General features: G+C 34.8%; 2 protein-coding genes across 4 annotated transcripts in view; one reads left to right on the forward strand and one right to left on the reverse strand.

The window, feature by feature from the left end:
• Window positions 1-2133: 2133 nt before the first annotated feature.
• Window positions 2134-4824, forward strand: LOC140976420 (uncharacterized). Of its 2 annotated transcripts, none has more exons than XM_073440554.1 (3): window positions 2134-2580; window positions 3641-3757; window positions 4530-4824. In XM_073440554.1, exons 1-3 carry the CDS (start codon window positions 2233-2235, stop codon window positions 4605-4607), a joined length of 543 nt encoding a protein of 180 aa, XP_073296655.1. In that variant the 5' UTR covers window positions 2134-2232; the 3' UTR covers window positions 4608-4824. The 2 variants fall into 2 exon arrangements, with proteins under 2 accessions (XP_073296655.1, XP_073296656.1); XM_073440555.1 differs by lacking the exon at window positions 4530-4824 and adding an exon at window positions 3828-3980.
• Window positions 4825-6921: 2097 nt separating this feature from the next.
• LOC140976421 (sister chromatid cohesion protein PDS5 homolog D-like) overlaps window positions 6922-13871 on the reverse strand; it is an 11439-nt gene continuing 4489 nt past the window's right edge. Inside the window, exons 6-13 of one of the 2 annotated variants that reach the window (XM_073440557.1) lie at window positions 10644-11978; window positions 9695-9805; window positions 8830-8906; window positions 8650-8701; window positions 8281-8367; window positions 8148-8191; window positions 7467-7518; window positions 6922-7098 (exon numbers count right to left, since the gene is read on the reverse strand). In XM_073440557.1, the coding sequence (XP_073296658.1) occupies window positions 7072-7098; window positions 7467-7518; window positions 8148-8191; window positions 8281-8367; window positions 8650-8701; window positions 8830-8906; window positions 9695-9805; window positions 10644-11978 (1785 nt within the window). In that variant the 3' untranslated portion in view covers window positions 6922-7071. Of the gene's footprint in view, window positions 7099-7466; window positions 7519-8147; window positions 8192-8280; window positions 8368-8649; window positions 8702-8829; window positions 8916-9694; window positions 9806-10643; window positions 11979-13871 lie in introns of both variants that reach the window. The other variant, XM_073440556.1, reaches the window with a different exon arrangement.

Genomic DNA, 13871 nt, shown 5'->3' on the forward strand with positions numbered 1-13871 from the left:
CCCGGACACTTTTTTGGTCAACGACTTGAAAAATTCACCCTCCCTCAAGCCTTGTGTGAATGCCGTAGTTTTTGTTTCAGTGGCGCAGGTGGGTACATCCAAAGCCACTCTATTAAATCTTTTGATATAAGCCCTCAAACTTTCATCCAGGTTTTGCTTAACTTCGAAAAGACTAAAAGCAGTCTTCTTGTATTTCTTGCTACTACTGAAGTGGTGTAGGAACACCTTCTGGAAGTCTTTAAATGAATTAATACTCTGAGGGGACAGTCCCTCAAACCACCTTTGAGCTGAGTCCACCAAAGTGGTGAGGAACACTTTACACTTGATTTGATCTGTGTAGCAGTGTAACATGGCCATGTTTTCAAACCTGGCTAGGTGCTCCTCAGGATCCGCATTGCCATCGTAATCTTTTACTTTGGCGGATTTGAAGTTCCCGAGAAGAGGTTCCCGGACAATGATATCAGTAAATGGGCAACCCTTAGCAGTAGCTCGAGAAATGCTACGACTCTCCAACTGCCCTTCCAGAACTTTCATTTTCTGTCTTAGCTCCAACAGCTCCTCAGCCACGGTAGGTGATTTGGATCCAGCACTAGACTCCTCATCCTCTCCTCTCACTTCCTCCTCCCTCAACTCTTGCTCTTGCTCCTGCTCATTGATTTGCACATCTCCGGGTGGTGTAACTTGACGAGAAGTTTCTCTCCTGGCCACAGCCTTCTCCACCGCTTCGGAGATTATTCTTGCCAACTCCTCCGGGGTCATGGTAATAAGATTGGGTCCCGTGGGAGGAACACCCTCACCTTGCCCCGAAGTACGCGCATTATCCCCATGAGCCCGGGAATTTTCTTGGTTAGTTCTTCGAGTATGAGCCATATCAATGCCTTAATCTCAAACTTCCCACAGACGGCGCCAATGATGCGATTTCGTTGAAATGGATGAGCCGGGTAAGGAGCTCCAACGGGTCAAATCAATAATTTATAGTTTTAGGGAATTTGAGTGAAGATAATGGCTTCAATAGCACCTGCAAACAATGAAAGGAACTCGTGAATGGGCGCCGGAGGGGTGTCCGGCGTGGCCACTCCGATGCTTAAGTCAGCAGGTTGAAGATGAGCAAAAGCAATATTTGGTAGAAAATATGTATATTGCTTAAGAGTTCAAAGATTTCAACTTTTGTAAATGACATTAATACCTGCTATTTATAGTAGAAGATGAGGTGGATACCTCGATTCCAGTGCTACCTACTAAATATGGCAAGTCGGCTGCCCATACCCTATCTTCTGATGACTTTTAGGACACTCCAAGCCCAAGTTGTTCTGACAGATTAGACGTCCTGTATCAATCATACTCGAGTGTGGTTCAATTCTCGAGGTGGCCCGGGCAATTGATTACCCGGGTACTTGTATGAGAACCCGGGCTATGATGACTGCTTGGGAAGAGAGAAAATGCATGGGTGCTTGCGCGAGAGGCCGGGCTGTTCGGAGAATACTTAGGAAATATGTTGATGGTGTCCGGGTCACCAGCGACCCGGATCCTTATGAGGGTATCAACTTTATTAACGTTTGTTAAACAAATATCCTTTATCAATTTTTGAAGACTTAGCTTTAGTTTTAAAAGCTTAAGCTAACTGTGACATTCAGGATATAAAATTATAGATTTTCTAACATATTTCAAAATATTCGGAATTTTAAAGATTCGTGAATAATAAATGTATTTTGATTGATGGTTTTGAAAATTTATTCGTGAAATCATTTTTTAAAAAACGTTTTAGGGAAATAATTGATACTACTCACTCTTAAATAGTATGTTTATAAACATTGATATACTTATACTGTACAGTACTTTTTGTACACTTGAATGTTTTCTAAACCTTCAACTTATGCTTCAAATTGCATAAGTTACACTTTTTTACACGAAAAAAGGCAAAATTGCTATGGTAAGTTGGGGTATATAAGTATTTTTTTTAGTTGGAGACGAGTTTGTTACAATTGAGTGTCGAATATGAGACGTACCAACTGATATAAGTATTTTTTTTAATTGGAGATGAGCTTGTTACAATTGAGTGTCGAATATGAAACATAGTACCAAACTCAAGACATTTGTGTCAAGTGGACTGCAAGCCATCGAAGGTGTGTATTGTGTGATAGTTTATAGTTGTCCTACTTGCTGGCTTCTAGCAAGTAGCAACCATATCCCATAACAGTTGTAAATCTGAAAATCCAAGCACTCCCTCTCGTCATGCCCACGTTAATCTCATCCCTTCCCAATCATTCATCGACATGGATCCAGAAATCATATCCATTTTCTGGGATCTTATTTAAAGGGAAGAGTAATCGAAGCAAGCAGAATTTGAAGCCATTTAACGCGAGAATTATGGCTGCCACTGAGGGATCTGCTAAGAACCAGAGCAAGTCTAAGGAAGAAGAAGTCGATAATGGCGATGACTCATCGGTTCCTTCGTGGGCTAGACCCGGTTCAGATGAGGCTCCTCCTTGGGCCCGCCAAGAAGCCCAAAAAGATTCAACCGGGTTTGAGCTTCCCTTCTATGTTTACTTGCTTTCATCTGCCGTTGCGGCCGTTGCTGCGGTAATTGGCCATTTATTCTATTTGACTGCAGAGTTTAAAAATTTTGTGTGTAAAGGTTTGATTTTTATATGATGCTACGAAAAAACTGACCATTTTTTACATCTTGAGTGGTGACCATTGCAATCGAACAGCTCATGTCATCTCTCTAGGAATAAAGCAAACTAGAAGGATCGTCAGGATGTCCCTCCGACGCACAACGGGATCGAACACGAGTAGAAATCGTAGTATTTTGTGTTATTGAGAGTATATTGGCTAAACTTTTCGAGTTATATCACTCCCTTATATATGGTTGTTGACTTAAGATTGTAAAGAGTTGGGGATGCTAGGGGGTACTTCTCCTACGGCCAATACTTGGCTATAGGTTGGATTGGATTGGATTGGATTGGATTGGATGACTGAATGAACTTAAAGCTCTGTTGAACTAAATTGAATGATTTTTGTCATGGATTTGGAACATCCTCTCAGTCCATCAATTTTGAATCATTAGGCTATTTCAAAGGCTGCATGTTGAACTTTTTGCATTTGAATTCGTCCGTCCGTCCGTCTAAGTATTTGATTTGCAAAGAATTTCATATTAGACCAATAGTGGGAGGATTTAGAATCCATAACAATCATCATAGAAGGGAGAGTAGTATGAAATTGACATCAATCAAACCCGTCCATACGAGTGAGAGGAATTTAAAATCATGTATGTCGAATTGAATCTCGAAGGGTCGTGGAATATCTGCCTACTAACAGTCAACTGTAATATCTGATTCGGATGTGGTTTTTATGAAATTTTGTCGATTATTTCAAGAGCTTGCATTCTCTTATCAAAAGAATTCTATGATGAACTTTAGAACTTCTAATGAGCAAAAGATAAATTCCATTTGGAATACTAGATTTGTACTGCACTTTGGAAAAGTTGTAAGCTGGATGGGATATCCTCATAGTTATGACCCGCTGATCACGAGCAACTAACCATATATTGCAATTATGGTGCCTATTTTCTTCAAAATTCTTTGTCAACAATATTTTCAAGTGTTTACCCTATCTTATGAATTTGAATGTTGGACTGCAGATTGGTTCAATATTTGAATATGCAAACGAAAGGCCTGTTTTTGGAATTTTGAACTCTGACAGCGTGTTTTATGCTCCGTTGCTTGGCTTCTTTGTATCCGTAGGCATCCCGGCATCTGTGAGTTGTTTTATCCTGCCTTATTTATTCACTTTCCGTGAAAAAAGTTTCATAGTCATAATTTGGCTAGATGTTCGAAGCTTGGCAATGCAATATTTCCAGTAACAAATAAAGATAGAATAAACAGGTATTCACATTTGCAACTGAAGAGATTTGGGGATTACCCATCTTTTCGGTTCAGTGTAGTTCAGGTAGAGACTGAGCATCTGAAGACACCGAAGGATCAAGGAAATGAAATTTAAAACAAATAATTTTTGTAAGAAAACAAAATGACATTTTTCAACCTTTTGAAGAAAAATAAAGATTTTTCATCATATGAGCAAATGGGAATAAACAAGCATCTAAATTGACAATGGTTTTCCTGGACTATGTATGTCTGTATATTTCCGTAATTATTTTTTGAAAACAAGAGTGCAGGTTCCTCCTGGTTGTGCTTCTCAAAACATCCAGAATGGGACAAGATCATTCAGAAAGATAACTCAAGTTCTTAAAAAATCGATTGGTTCTAGTGTTTTTCACATGTGATTTCATAAGCAAAGTTATTAATTTGTTTGGAACATGATTGACGAGGAAATGTTAATGTTGTGTAGCTCATTTAAATATTTGAGTTGCATTATTACCTTCACTTATAAATATTTTTAGTTCAAAGACAGTTGTTTAGTCCTATGGTTAATTTAATTGACATCAGGCTCTCTCTCTCTAGTTATTCGTTGAAGTCCTCAAAAAGAGGTAGATTTAACGCTTCCACTCAACTTTCATGTCATATATGCAGGCATTTCTCTGGTTCAAATCAGTTGAAGTTGCTAATAAAGAGGCCGAGGAGCAAGATCGAAGGGATGGGTTTTCATAGTCTTCTTCTCATATTTTTTTCGCCGTATATGTCCATGTTCCCACACGCAACTAATTCTGCGCTCGATCTATGTGAAGATGGATAGGATCACATTGGTGTTGACGCATTCTCATCTTTGCTTGTGCAGCCATGGTTACGCTGACGCTTCAATGTAAATTACAATCCATTTTCTCTACGTTTTTTAATACATTCTGAATCTTGCCTTGAGGCGCGACAACCCATATGTCTCATAGTCTTGTTTTCGTGTACTTGGTGCAGAAAAAAAAATCTTAATAAAAACATTTCTTTATACCTAGGAAGGAATGTTGCCACTAACTGTTCATTTAAGCATTCAACACAACTTGGCTCCAAAACCGGGTGCCCCGACGCTACTTGTTCGTAGGGGCAACGCCCCCAACACTCAGTGTTTTTTTATGGAGATCCTGAAAATTCCAAGGACAACATATTTCAGTTTACTAATCCATCCACAAGGTCCAACACAATAAGACTTGAAACTTCATTGCACCGTAAGCTCGCAAAAACGTCTTGAACATGGATTAACTCAACTCAAGCATACTTGTTCCCAGCATAAACTTTTCAAACATCTAGTCCCGTGTTCTCGCAAATAAGTGCAATTATTCCATAACTCATGAAGCATCGTCAGGAGCCACACTTTGTTTTTGCTACCTTTTGGATATAGCTTGATTTGAGTGATAAAATAATTGAATGATAATAATTTGAGTCATCAATTATGGATAAATAATTGTGATAAAATATATGATGTTTGATATGATTTTGATAATGTTGAGTAATTTTGTGTATTTTCTCATATGACCGAAATACACCTAAGATTAATCATCTTTATCCCACTTTTTTTTCTTGAAATCAAACTATCATTCTAGATTAAAAATTAATCTTATAATTTGAATACGCTTTGACAAGTAAATATTTTACATTAAAAAATAAAAGGAATTATTACTATGTTGGCAAAGAATATTAAATTATACTAGCCATCGAGGCACACACAACAATAATATATGAGGCTAATATATTAAACTTTCGTGATTTTACAACACCATGACAGTAAAAAAACATTTTATTTGATCCATGAGAAGCAAGGGATTCCAAAGCTTAAATAAATATGTCAAACTCAATTTGTTACCTCACATGATATACGTATTGATCATAAAAAATAATATTCTTTTGAAACAGTAATATCATATCATGTGAAATAATGATAAACTTCAATGTAAAAGAAGTAAAAAAGTAGTCTAAAAAAAGTCTAAAAAATATGAGAATATCATCAAACTAAAATTTATTTATCTTTATTTTTGCTTGATAATATTATGACAAAATATTTTACGATGTTAGTTATACTTCAAAAATAATAATAATTTTTAATAATTAACACACAAAATCATTTCCCACTTTGAAACTGTGAAAAATTCCCAGCCAATCACCAATAAAAAAATGTAATTTGCGATATATTATCTACCATGCAAACCAACTGTGCTTTTATTTCCTCCACCACCCATAAGCCCAATTAATTCTTTCTATTTACTTTTATTGTCCAATGTTTCTCCCTATGCCTTCTTTTTTCTTTTTTCTTTTTTCTTTTTTCTTTTTTGGAAGAACTCTCCTGGCCTTCTAATTTTGCAGCAAAAAATTTGCTAATTTCTGGTGTCGTCCATGGTGGTGGTGAGCATAGAGATTAGTCTGAAATTAGGTTTTTGTTGCTGAAGTAATGGCAATTATTGTAACCTTAAAATATCACTCTCAATAATTGTACTATTTGTAACCCTTTGATACGATTTCGAAAATGATTCAAAAAGAAGTTTTATTTATTTACCAAAATAGTATAATCACTCTTGGACAATCAAAATCGGCATAATATTAACTTTTGGATTCTGATTAACTCAAGGAAAATAACACAAAATCGGAGTTTAAAAAACACACAAAACTGATTTTTTATGTCAAAATCTAATAATCACTTTTTTTTAATAATTGCAAACACTAACTTAGATTGAAATTATTGTCAAGTGGACTTCTTTTTTGAAATTTTCGTAACTTTAAATATATTTTCAAGTTATCTTTTCTTCATGGACATTTTTTCGAATTAGAATTTTTTGTATAAGTTTATCTTATGTGTTTCATAATTCTTTTATTTGTATTTCTATAATTATGACATTTTTCTGACGAACCAATAAATAGCAGCCACTAAGATTCTCAAAATTGATGTACATTCATTCATGTGGTAAAAAAAATAACATGACAATTAAACAATTTTGAAACGACAAAATTTAATACAAAATTTTAGATTTTAATTCGAATCCTTTAAAAATTACACCATAAAAGCTTGAAAGCATATAAGACATTTATCCATTCAATAATATTTACAAAAAGAATAGATTGTTTTTTTAGAAAAACAAAATAAAAATAGATTGTTAATGTTGCCACTGTTCCATCTCGTGAAAGATGAGAACAATCAACCCAGAATTTGTTTCCATAGCCCCTAATACAACAATAAACCACTGATTAATAAATTATAACAAAAAATATTTATATATTTTATGTTGCACACTTATGCACATGTTATCTGAAATACCCATAGCCCCAAATACAACAATTAAACGATTGATTAATAAATTATAATAAAATTGTTTATAATTTTATGTTGCACATTTTATGCACAGGTGCACAAATTATAATAAAATTGTTTATAATTTTATGTTGCACATTTTATGCACAGGTGCACAATTCATGAAGTATCGACTCATGCAGGAATATTTACTTCGAAATACTTGAGCTAAGAACCCTGTGATGTGCTATCCGAGTCAATTCAAAGCTACAGTTAGAGTTACTTTATAAAAGAACTCTCACCGTCGGTTTCGCCTCCGAAGAACGAGGAGATTTGCCTCTACGTCCATGGGATCTGAAATGTCAAATAGCAAAAAAAAAATTCCACAAAAATTAGCAGCATTCTGAACCACGAAGTCGGAAGCACGAGGAAAACAGGACAGGAAATAAGAAACTGATGTCTGAATCCTTTGTGTCTACTCCAGTCATCCGGATGGCTTCAAAAAAATTTCACAGCAATTAAACTGAGAGCCATCCTTGCAACATAAAATATATTAAGCATCTTTAAGACAGCAAAAGATGTAATTGAATATCCGAATAAATTTGGTCTTTGTCTTCACATCACATACAAGTGTATGCAATGGTACTACTATCGATGTCGTTTCATTTATGTAAAAGAGAGACGTGGGCATGATTCAAAGATATTTAGAAAGGTGTTCCAACTAGTTAATATGTTTCAATCAATTTTGCAGCTCTAGAAAATCCATCATTAAAATTAAAACATCAGAGTTCCAAGATATCAAGATAAAGGTGGATACACAAATAAATAAGCACAAACAAGAGACAATTTACTACCTCTAAAATATAAGAACGAAAAGGAAAGTAAAAATACCAAATGGAAGGAAGTTTTGTGATTAAATCAAGTAAAAAACAGTATAGATCGACTGGCCTAAGAAATTGCAATCAAGTTGAAGATATACATACACGGCTCTTGGGCCACTAGGAGGTGGTGGAACAGTCTTCTGTTCCTGTTAGATTGATAGATTAAAGAACACCTTTGTTACATAACAGAATCATGTAGAAGAGGAAAAATAGAAAAGTAACTCACAACACCCACATGACTGCACAAATTATTATCATCTATCACGTCCCAAAGCTCCTTCGTAAGGTCCAGTATTTCTGTTTCACCATCATCATAATCAACCTGAATGAAGTGATAAAATGATGGCAATCAAAATTAGAAGAAATGATTTCAGTGCCGTACAATCTAAACTTTATTTGTCCTGATAGTGTTATTGACAAATTAAGATAATGCCACAATAGGTTCAGAGTTCATGCTTAAAAACAGTGGCATTCTGCATTTGCGAGTGCAAACTGTGCGGTAACTTATGTAAGTACATAGAGAATCTGAACATGTCAAAGTAATTTATCATGACAAACCAGATACAAATAGGAATATATGAATAGCTACATATGCAATTTTTACCTTGTGTGTCTCTTTCAAATGGTCAAAGGATGTAACTTTTCCTTCGTAATACCTACAAGAAAAGAAAGTCAGGGGGCAAACAGATTATTCTCACTGCTTCAAGTGTTGATGGACATGACGAATCAAGAAATTCTATATATACATCCGTGCTGTCAAGCTACAATGATTTGAAGCACTTACGTCTCATCCAGAGGCCACCAAACTTTTATTTTGCAGCCAACCAGATTCTCATCATCGCTTTTTTTGGCACCGTTTACCTCGAAAGCCTAGAGACAATGTGTCTTATTAATTTAGAAAAGATAAAGAGTGAAAGAATATGGATTTCTAAAATGAAGATAGATTAAGTAGAGACAAGGAAGATAAACCATAAAATTTTGGTGGACAAAATGCTTAACATAAGCAAAACAGGAAATAAAAAAAAAAAATTCACTTGGAGTTTGAAAGCATGTTTTAAACTGGCTAACCAAGTGATTAATTCACACTGCTGTAGAATGGAAAGAGAAATAAAAGTTAAGATGACAGAATAAGCATTGGAGTGCATTAAACAAACATATTTGTTGAAATTGAATATACAACAGATGAACAGAGATGGTTAAGTATGGCCTCTACTTTATATGAAAAATCGCTTGCACATGCAAAAGCAGATTTCTAGAACAGATTAAAGTTTTTCAAAGATTTTACAGATAAGCGAACGGTGAACATAAGATAAAACGATGAACAGATAAAACAGTTTTTAGAATAATTGAAACCTCAACACAAGGAAGCAACCACATTGATATACATCAGGATGGATAAACAGCAGTAGGGGGATGCAACAAATATTTCAAGGAGGCAAACAAATAGAAAACAATTGCAAAGTCTGCACAAATAGAATGAGATTTTTCTTTAGAGGATGTGGTTTTAGCCAAAGTCTGCACAGCTCGACAGATGTATAAGAAAATAAGTAAAGAGACTATTTCGACATGGTAAAATTGTAAAACCTATTCAACTCAGTTATACCTTGACAATTGTATCAAACTGCAAAACCTATTCAACTCAGTTATACCTTGACAATTGTATCTCCAGTCAGATTCTCAGAAACAATGGTCTTTCCCTTGCTTGTCTCACCCAGAGCTTTCTTGGCCAAAGAATGTTGCCTTTTTTTCTTGGAAGAAATCTGGATTCAATCAGTTTACAACCTCATCATTCAGTTGAATATAAAAAAGGGAAATATTAAAAATATATACGTCGTGATAAAATGTAGACATACATGGCATTTACTACAAATTGAGAAAAAAGTTGATATCATAAATTGGTTGGCACAAAAACTCTGTGAAAAAATATACATTAACGTCGTTCCTAGGTATAAATTCAAAATATAATCAGATCGGCAAACAGGAAAAAAAATGGAATTTAGGGTTGGATTGTACAACATTTTTAGTTATCGCGAGCCAACACCAACTTTTATACCCAATTCAGCACAAGTGAAGTTATAGCAATGCCTATTCGAAGGTTAGAAAACCGTTCCTTTTTGCTTTTCACATGGATTTTAAACCGGAAGTTAGATTCCACGGTGCTTCACCAAGTGGATCTAGCTACTACACTTTTATAGGCAGGGAACAAAACAGCGGCGCGAGGATATAAATATATTTTATCTGATGAACTGAGAAAAAATTAATCAGATGCTATCCTTTATCATCAATAATTTTAGAATCACATTAGTTTATCAAACAATTGCTTGGAAATTAAAAATATAGGGCGATGAGATATCGGGTATCGAGTATATAGCGAAATAATTAACCAAGACAAACCTTTTCCTTAGGTAAGATAACTACCTTCTGGTACTGTGGATTAGAGATTTCCACAGAATGAGATTCCCCTTAAGATGATTTGTTTCTTGATTGAGAAACCAATCTCCGGACACCATAAAAGACGTGTATGATGTAAAATTCCAAAAAACAAAAAAATACTTTTACACATGAAATGCAACGAGATATAGCCAACTATGTTATTACCTTTCTCAGGATATCTCCTGATAGATCCTCAGATCTAACACTCTTGCACAGTTCCTTTTCTGAACGATCTACCTTGTTCGAAGTTCCTAGTCCTTTTTCCAAGTTTTTTGAGATCCCATCAATGCTGTTGGCTGGTAACCTTTTATCTCTGACCTTGCTCAGTTCTTCCTTTAAATTTGTTACCTCATCTGAATCTTTTGAAGTTGTTGCCTCAAGAACTATATTTGTGTTCATCACTTTCTTTCTAGGAGCTACCTTGGTAATGGATCTCTTCCTTTTCATTGGATTTTTCAGCATCCCATCAGTCATACAAGCATGTTTATTTTTCCCAGACCTTTTCGCAAGTCTCTCTTTTATGCATTCCTCATCAGCAATATCTTCTGAAATCATTGTTTCGCTTAAATTATTTACTGATGTCGGCAATAAAAATAGACCATTGTCCTCATCCAGAGTTCCATCTTTCTTCTCTTGGCTAAACTTCTTCTGAGGTTTCAATTGAGCCTTCATGGGTTCCCTCTCAGGACTTGAGGATAACTGTGTTGACTTGGAAATTGAGTTTTTGCTCCTGCTATTTTTCCGGTGATGAGAGTCTTCAATTGATGCACATTCACATAACATCCATAAAGGATCATACCCCTCTTCTGCTCTTATTATAGAGCTTGGTTTTCGAATCCGTTTTCTCAGTATTGGAGAATCGTCTTTTTTCAATTCTTGTTGCATGTGATGTGTGCCTCCTATTTCTACAGGTGGACCATTTATGAATGTGTTAGTAGAATTATTCTTCTCCAAAGAATCGTCATTGTGTTTTGCATCATGATGTTTCATCAGAGAAACTTGTTCAAATGGCATCCAGGCAGAGCTAACACCCTGGGACGACCCTTCTCCAAGACAACTATTATCAATTAAAATGTCAGAATTTATCCTATCAACATCTGGTCCGGATGTGAAATTATTTCTGTCTAAAACACTTTTTTGCTGATTGATTTGATCACCTACATGCGTCACCATTTCACAATATTCATTGGTGTTCTCATTATCCTGCAGATTATCATTGCCATTGTTCTCTACCAGCTTAGATAATCCACCATCTTCAGTTAGATTAACTTCTCCATGACAACAAGCTTCTATTCCCTTGTCTTTAGCCTCTTGGAGGACATTCTCTCGCCAATTGATTTGATCAAAGGAATTTGGCAATGTCTCATTATTCTCATTGATATTACCATAAGCTTTCGTATAATCACTGAAATTCTTCTCCACTAAATTAGATAATACAAGATCTCCCGCCACACTAACTTCTCCACGACAACAAGCATCTCTTCCAATCTCCTTAGCATTCTAGAAAAATCGAAAAAACACAAACTAACATTTGGTCATTACAGACCACAGTAGCAAGGTCACCTTTGAAAAAAAATTATACATAAGCATGGACATAATTCTGCTTAACAATTTTCCACCATTTACATATAAAATGGAAATTACTGTTACAACAGTAATAGTTATAGAAAGAAACCACACTAGATTGTCTAAATTGGAATACTGGAACCTTTTCTTGTTTACATATCAAATATCATGTGAACATAGTCATAACTATAAATACCAAAAAAATATTGCAGAAGACTGGACGAACCAAATACAAGTTAGTAAGGACGAAAGAAATATATTCCAGGCATAAAAACACAAATATCCATCTGCATTAGGAAAGTAAACTAATCGTATGTATTCAAGACACTTAAGAAAATAGCAATGTACTGTCAATACCATAAAAACGTGGAGCTACTTGTCAGCCAATATCGAATCACTATACATACACGGTAACTTCCCTAGGGACCTTGTAATTGTCATTCGCTAGCCACACAACTTCCCTATGATATTTTTTATTCAATTATCTGATTACAAGTCTACATCACACGTATAAGTTTTTAGATGCTACTCTGGTTAGACCTAGAAGTGCAACAAAATTGACAGCTTTCAAAAAAAATCTTTCTTCGATATTGCACATGAAACAAATATTGATGAAATAATGATCTGATTATTTATCATAATTGAATACAGTACATAGAATCCAAAATCATAACAAAGATTCCTGAGATAAAGGAAACAATACAACTATAAAACTGACAAACCATCATGTAAGGGTTCTACCAGATATACCATATATTCTATATTGTTAATGAAAGATGTTCAGGGATTTGTTAACTCCTCCTCAATCTAGTGAACAAATAAGTCTCGGAATAAACTAGAAGTATACCCCATGTTCTCATCTAATTTGCCACCAATATGCACCTACCGGACATCGGTTGTAAATCCGATGGTTCAGCTTTCAATGAAAGTTGGAACCACAAATGGGATCAGAATGGAACCACTTGGACGCGATTCCGGTTCCGGTTCCTTGTGATTTTGCAACCGATATGAATCGAAGCTTGTTCTTTTAAATTTTAATGGTATGGAAAAAATAACAGCACAATTTGTGAGGTAAACCAACTAAAGTTAATTATTTAATAATTAGTTACAAAATATTATGATTATTTAATTTCTCAACAAAAAATAAATAATAGGGGTTTAGATTTATTTTAATCGTGGTAGGTGTTAGATGTAATAATAACGAGTTTCGATTTCCAAAAGACGGTTCCGATTTTGCTTCACGATTGCAAGAGAACCGTGGCAGGGTCTACCAGTATTTAGGGGTGTCAAAATCAGACACGACTCATCAACCTGACATGGTTCAACCCGAAAAAAATCAGATTTGGGTTTGGGGTTTTCGGATTCAGGTTGGACCCGATAGCTGACCCAAAAAAAATAATCGATTTGATCCGAAATTTTAATTTTTTTTAAAAAAATATATAATTAATAAATATTGACTACATTTTTATATATTGTATATCTGAAAAATATTTATTGTATATTTATATCATAAAATTGCATAATTTAATATTTATTTTGAACATTTTTTATTTTTTAAACAATTGTTTATTTGATTTAGTAAATATACTTTATTTTTCTACAGTTAGATTTTCAAATTTAAATCATATATATGAGAGAGATTTTGTTATTATATGTTTAAATTGTTTTTTTTTAATTTTATTTAATTTTCTTTAAAAAAATTTAAAAAATTCAAAATCGGGTTGATCGGGTTGATTTGGGTTCATGTTGAGAGTTTTCGGGTTGACTCGGGTTCGGGTTGAGCAATTTTTGAATAGTACTAATGCTCCACCCGACCCGACCCGACCC

This window comes from Primulina huaijiensis, chromosome 5, assembly GCF_012295235.1.
Source record: "Primulina huaijiensis isolate GDHJ02 chromosome 5, ASM1229523v2, whole genome shotgun sequence".
Taxonomy (NCBI): domain Eukaryota; kingdom Viridiplantae; phylum Streptophyta; class Magnoliopsida; order Lamiales; family Gesneriaceae; genus Primulina; species Primulina huaijiensis.

What these genes read in the sequence shown, in the direction of transcription:
- LOC140976420 (XM_073440554.1), top strand. Translation starts at nt 2,233, where the DNA reads ATGCCCACGTTAATCTCATCCCTTCCCAATCATTCATCGACATGGATC. An exon ending in CCGTTGCGGCCGTTGCTGCG is followed by an intron (nt 2,581 to 3,640) that starts GTAATTGGCCAT and finishes GTTGGACTGCAG; the next exon opens with ATTGGTTCAATATTTGAATA. An exon ending in CCGTAGGCATCCCGGCATCT is followed by an intron (nt 3,758 to 4,529) that starts GTGAGTTGTTTT and finishes TCATATATGCAG; the next exon opens with GCATTTCTCTGGTTCAAATC.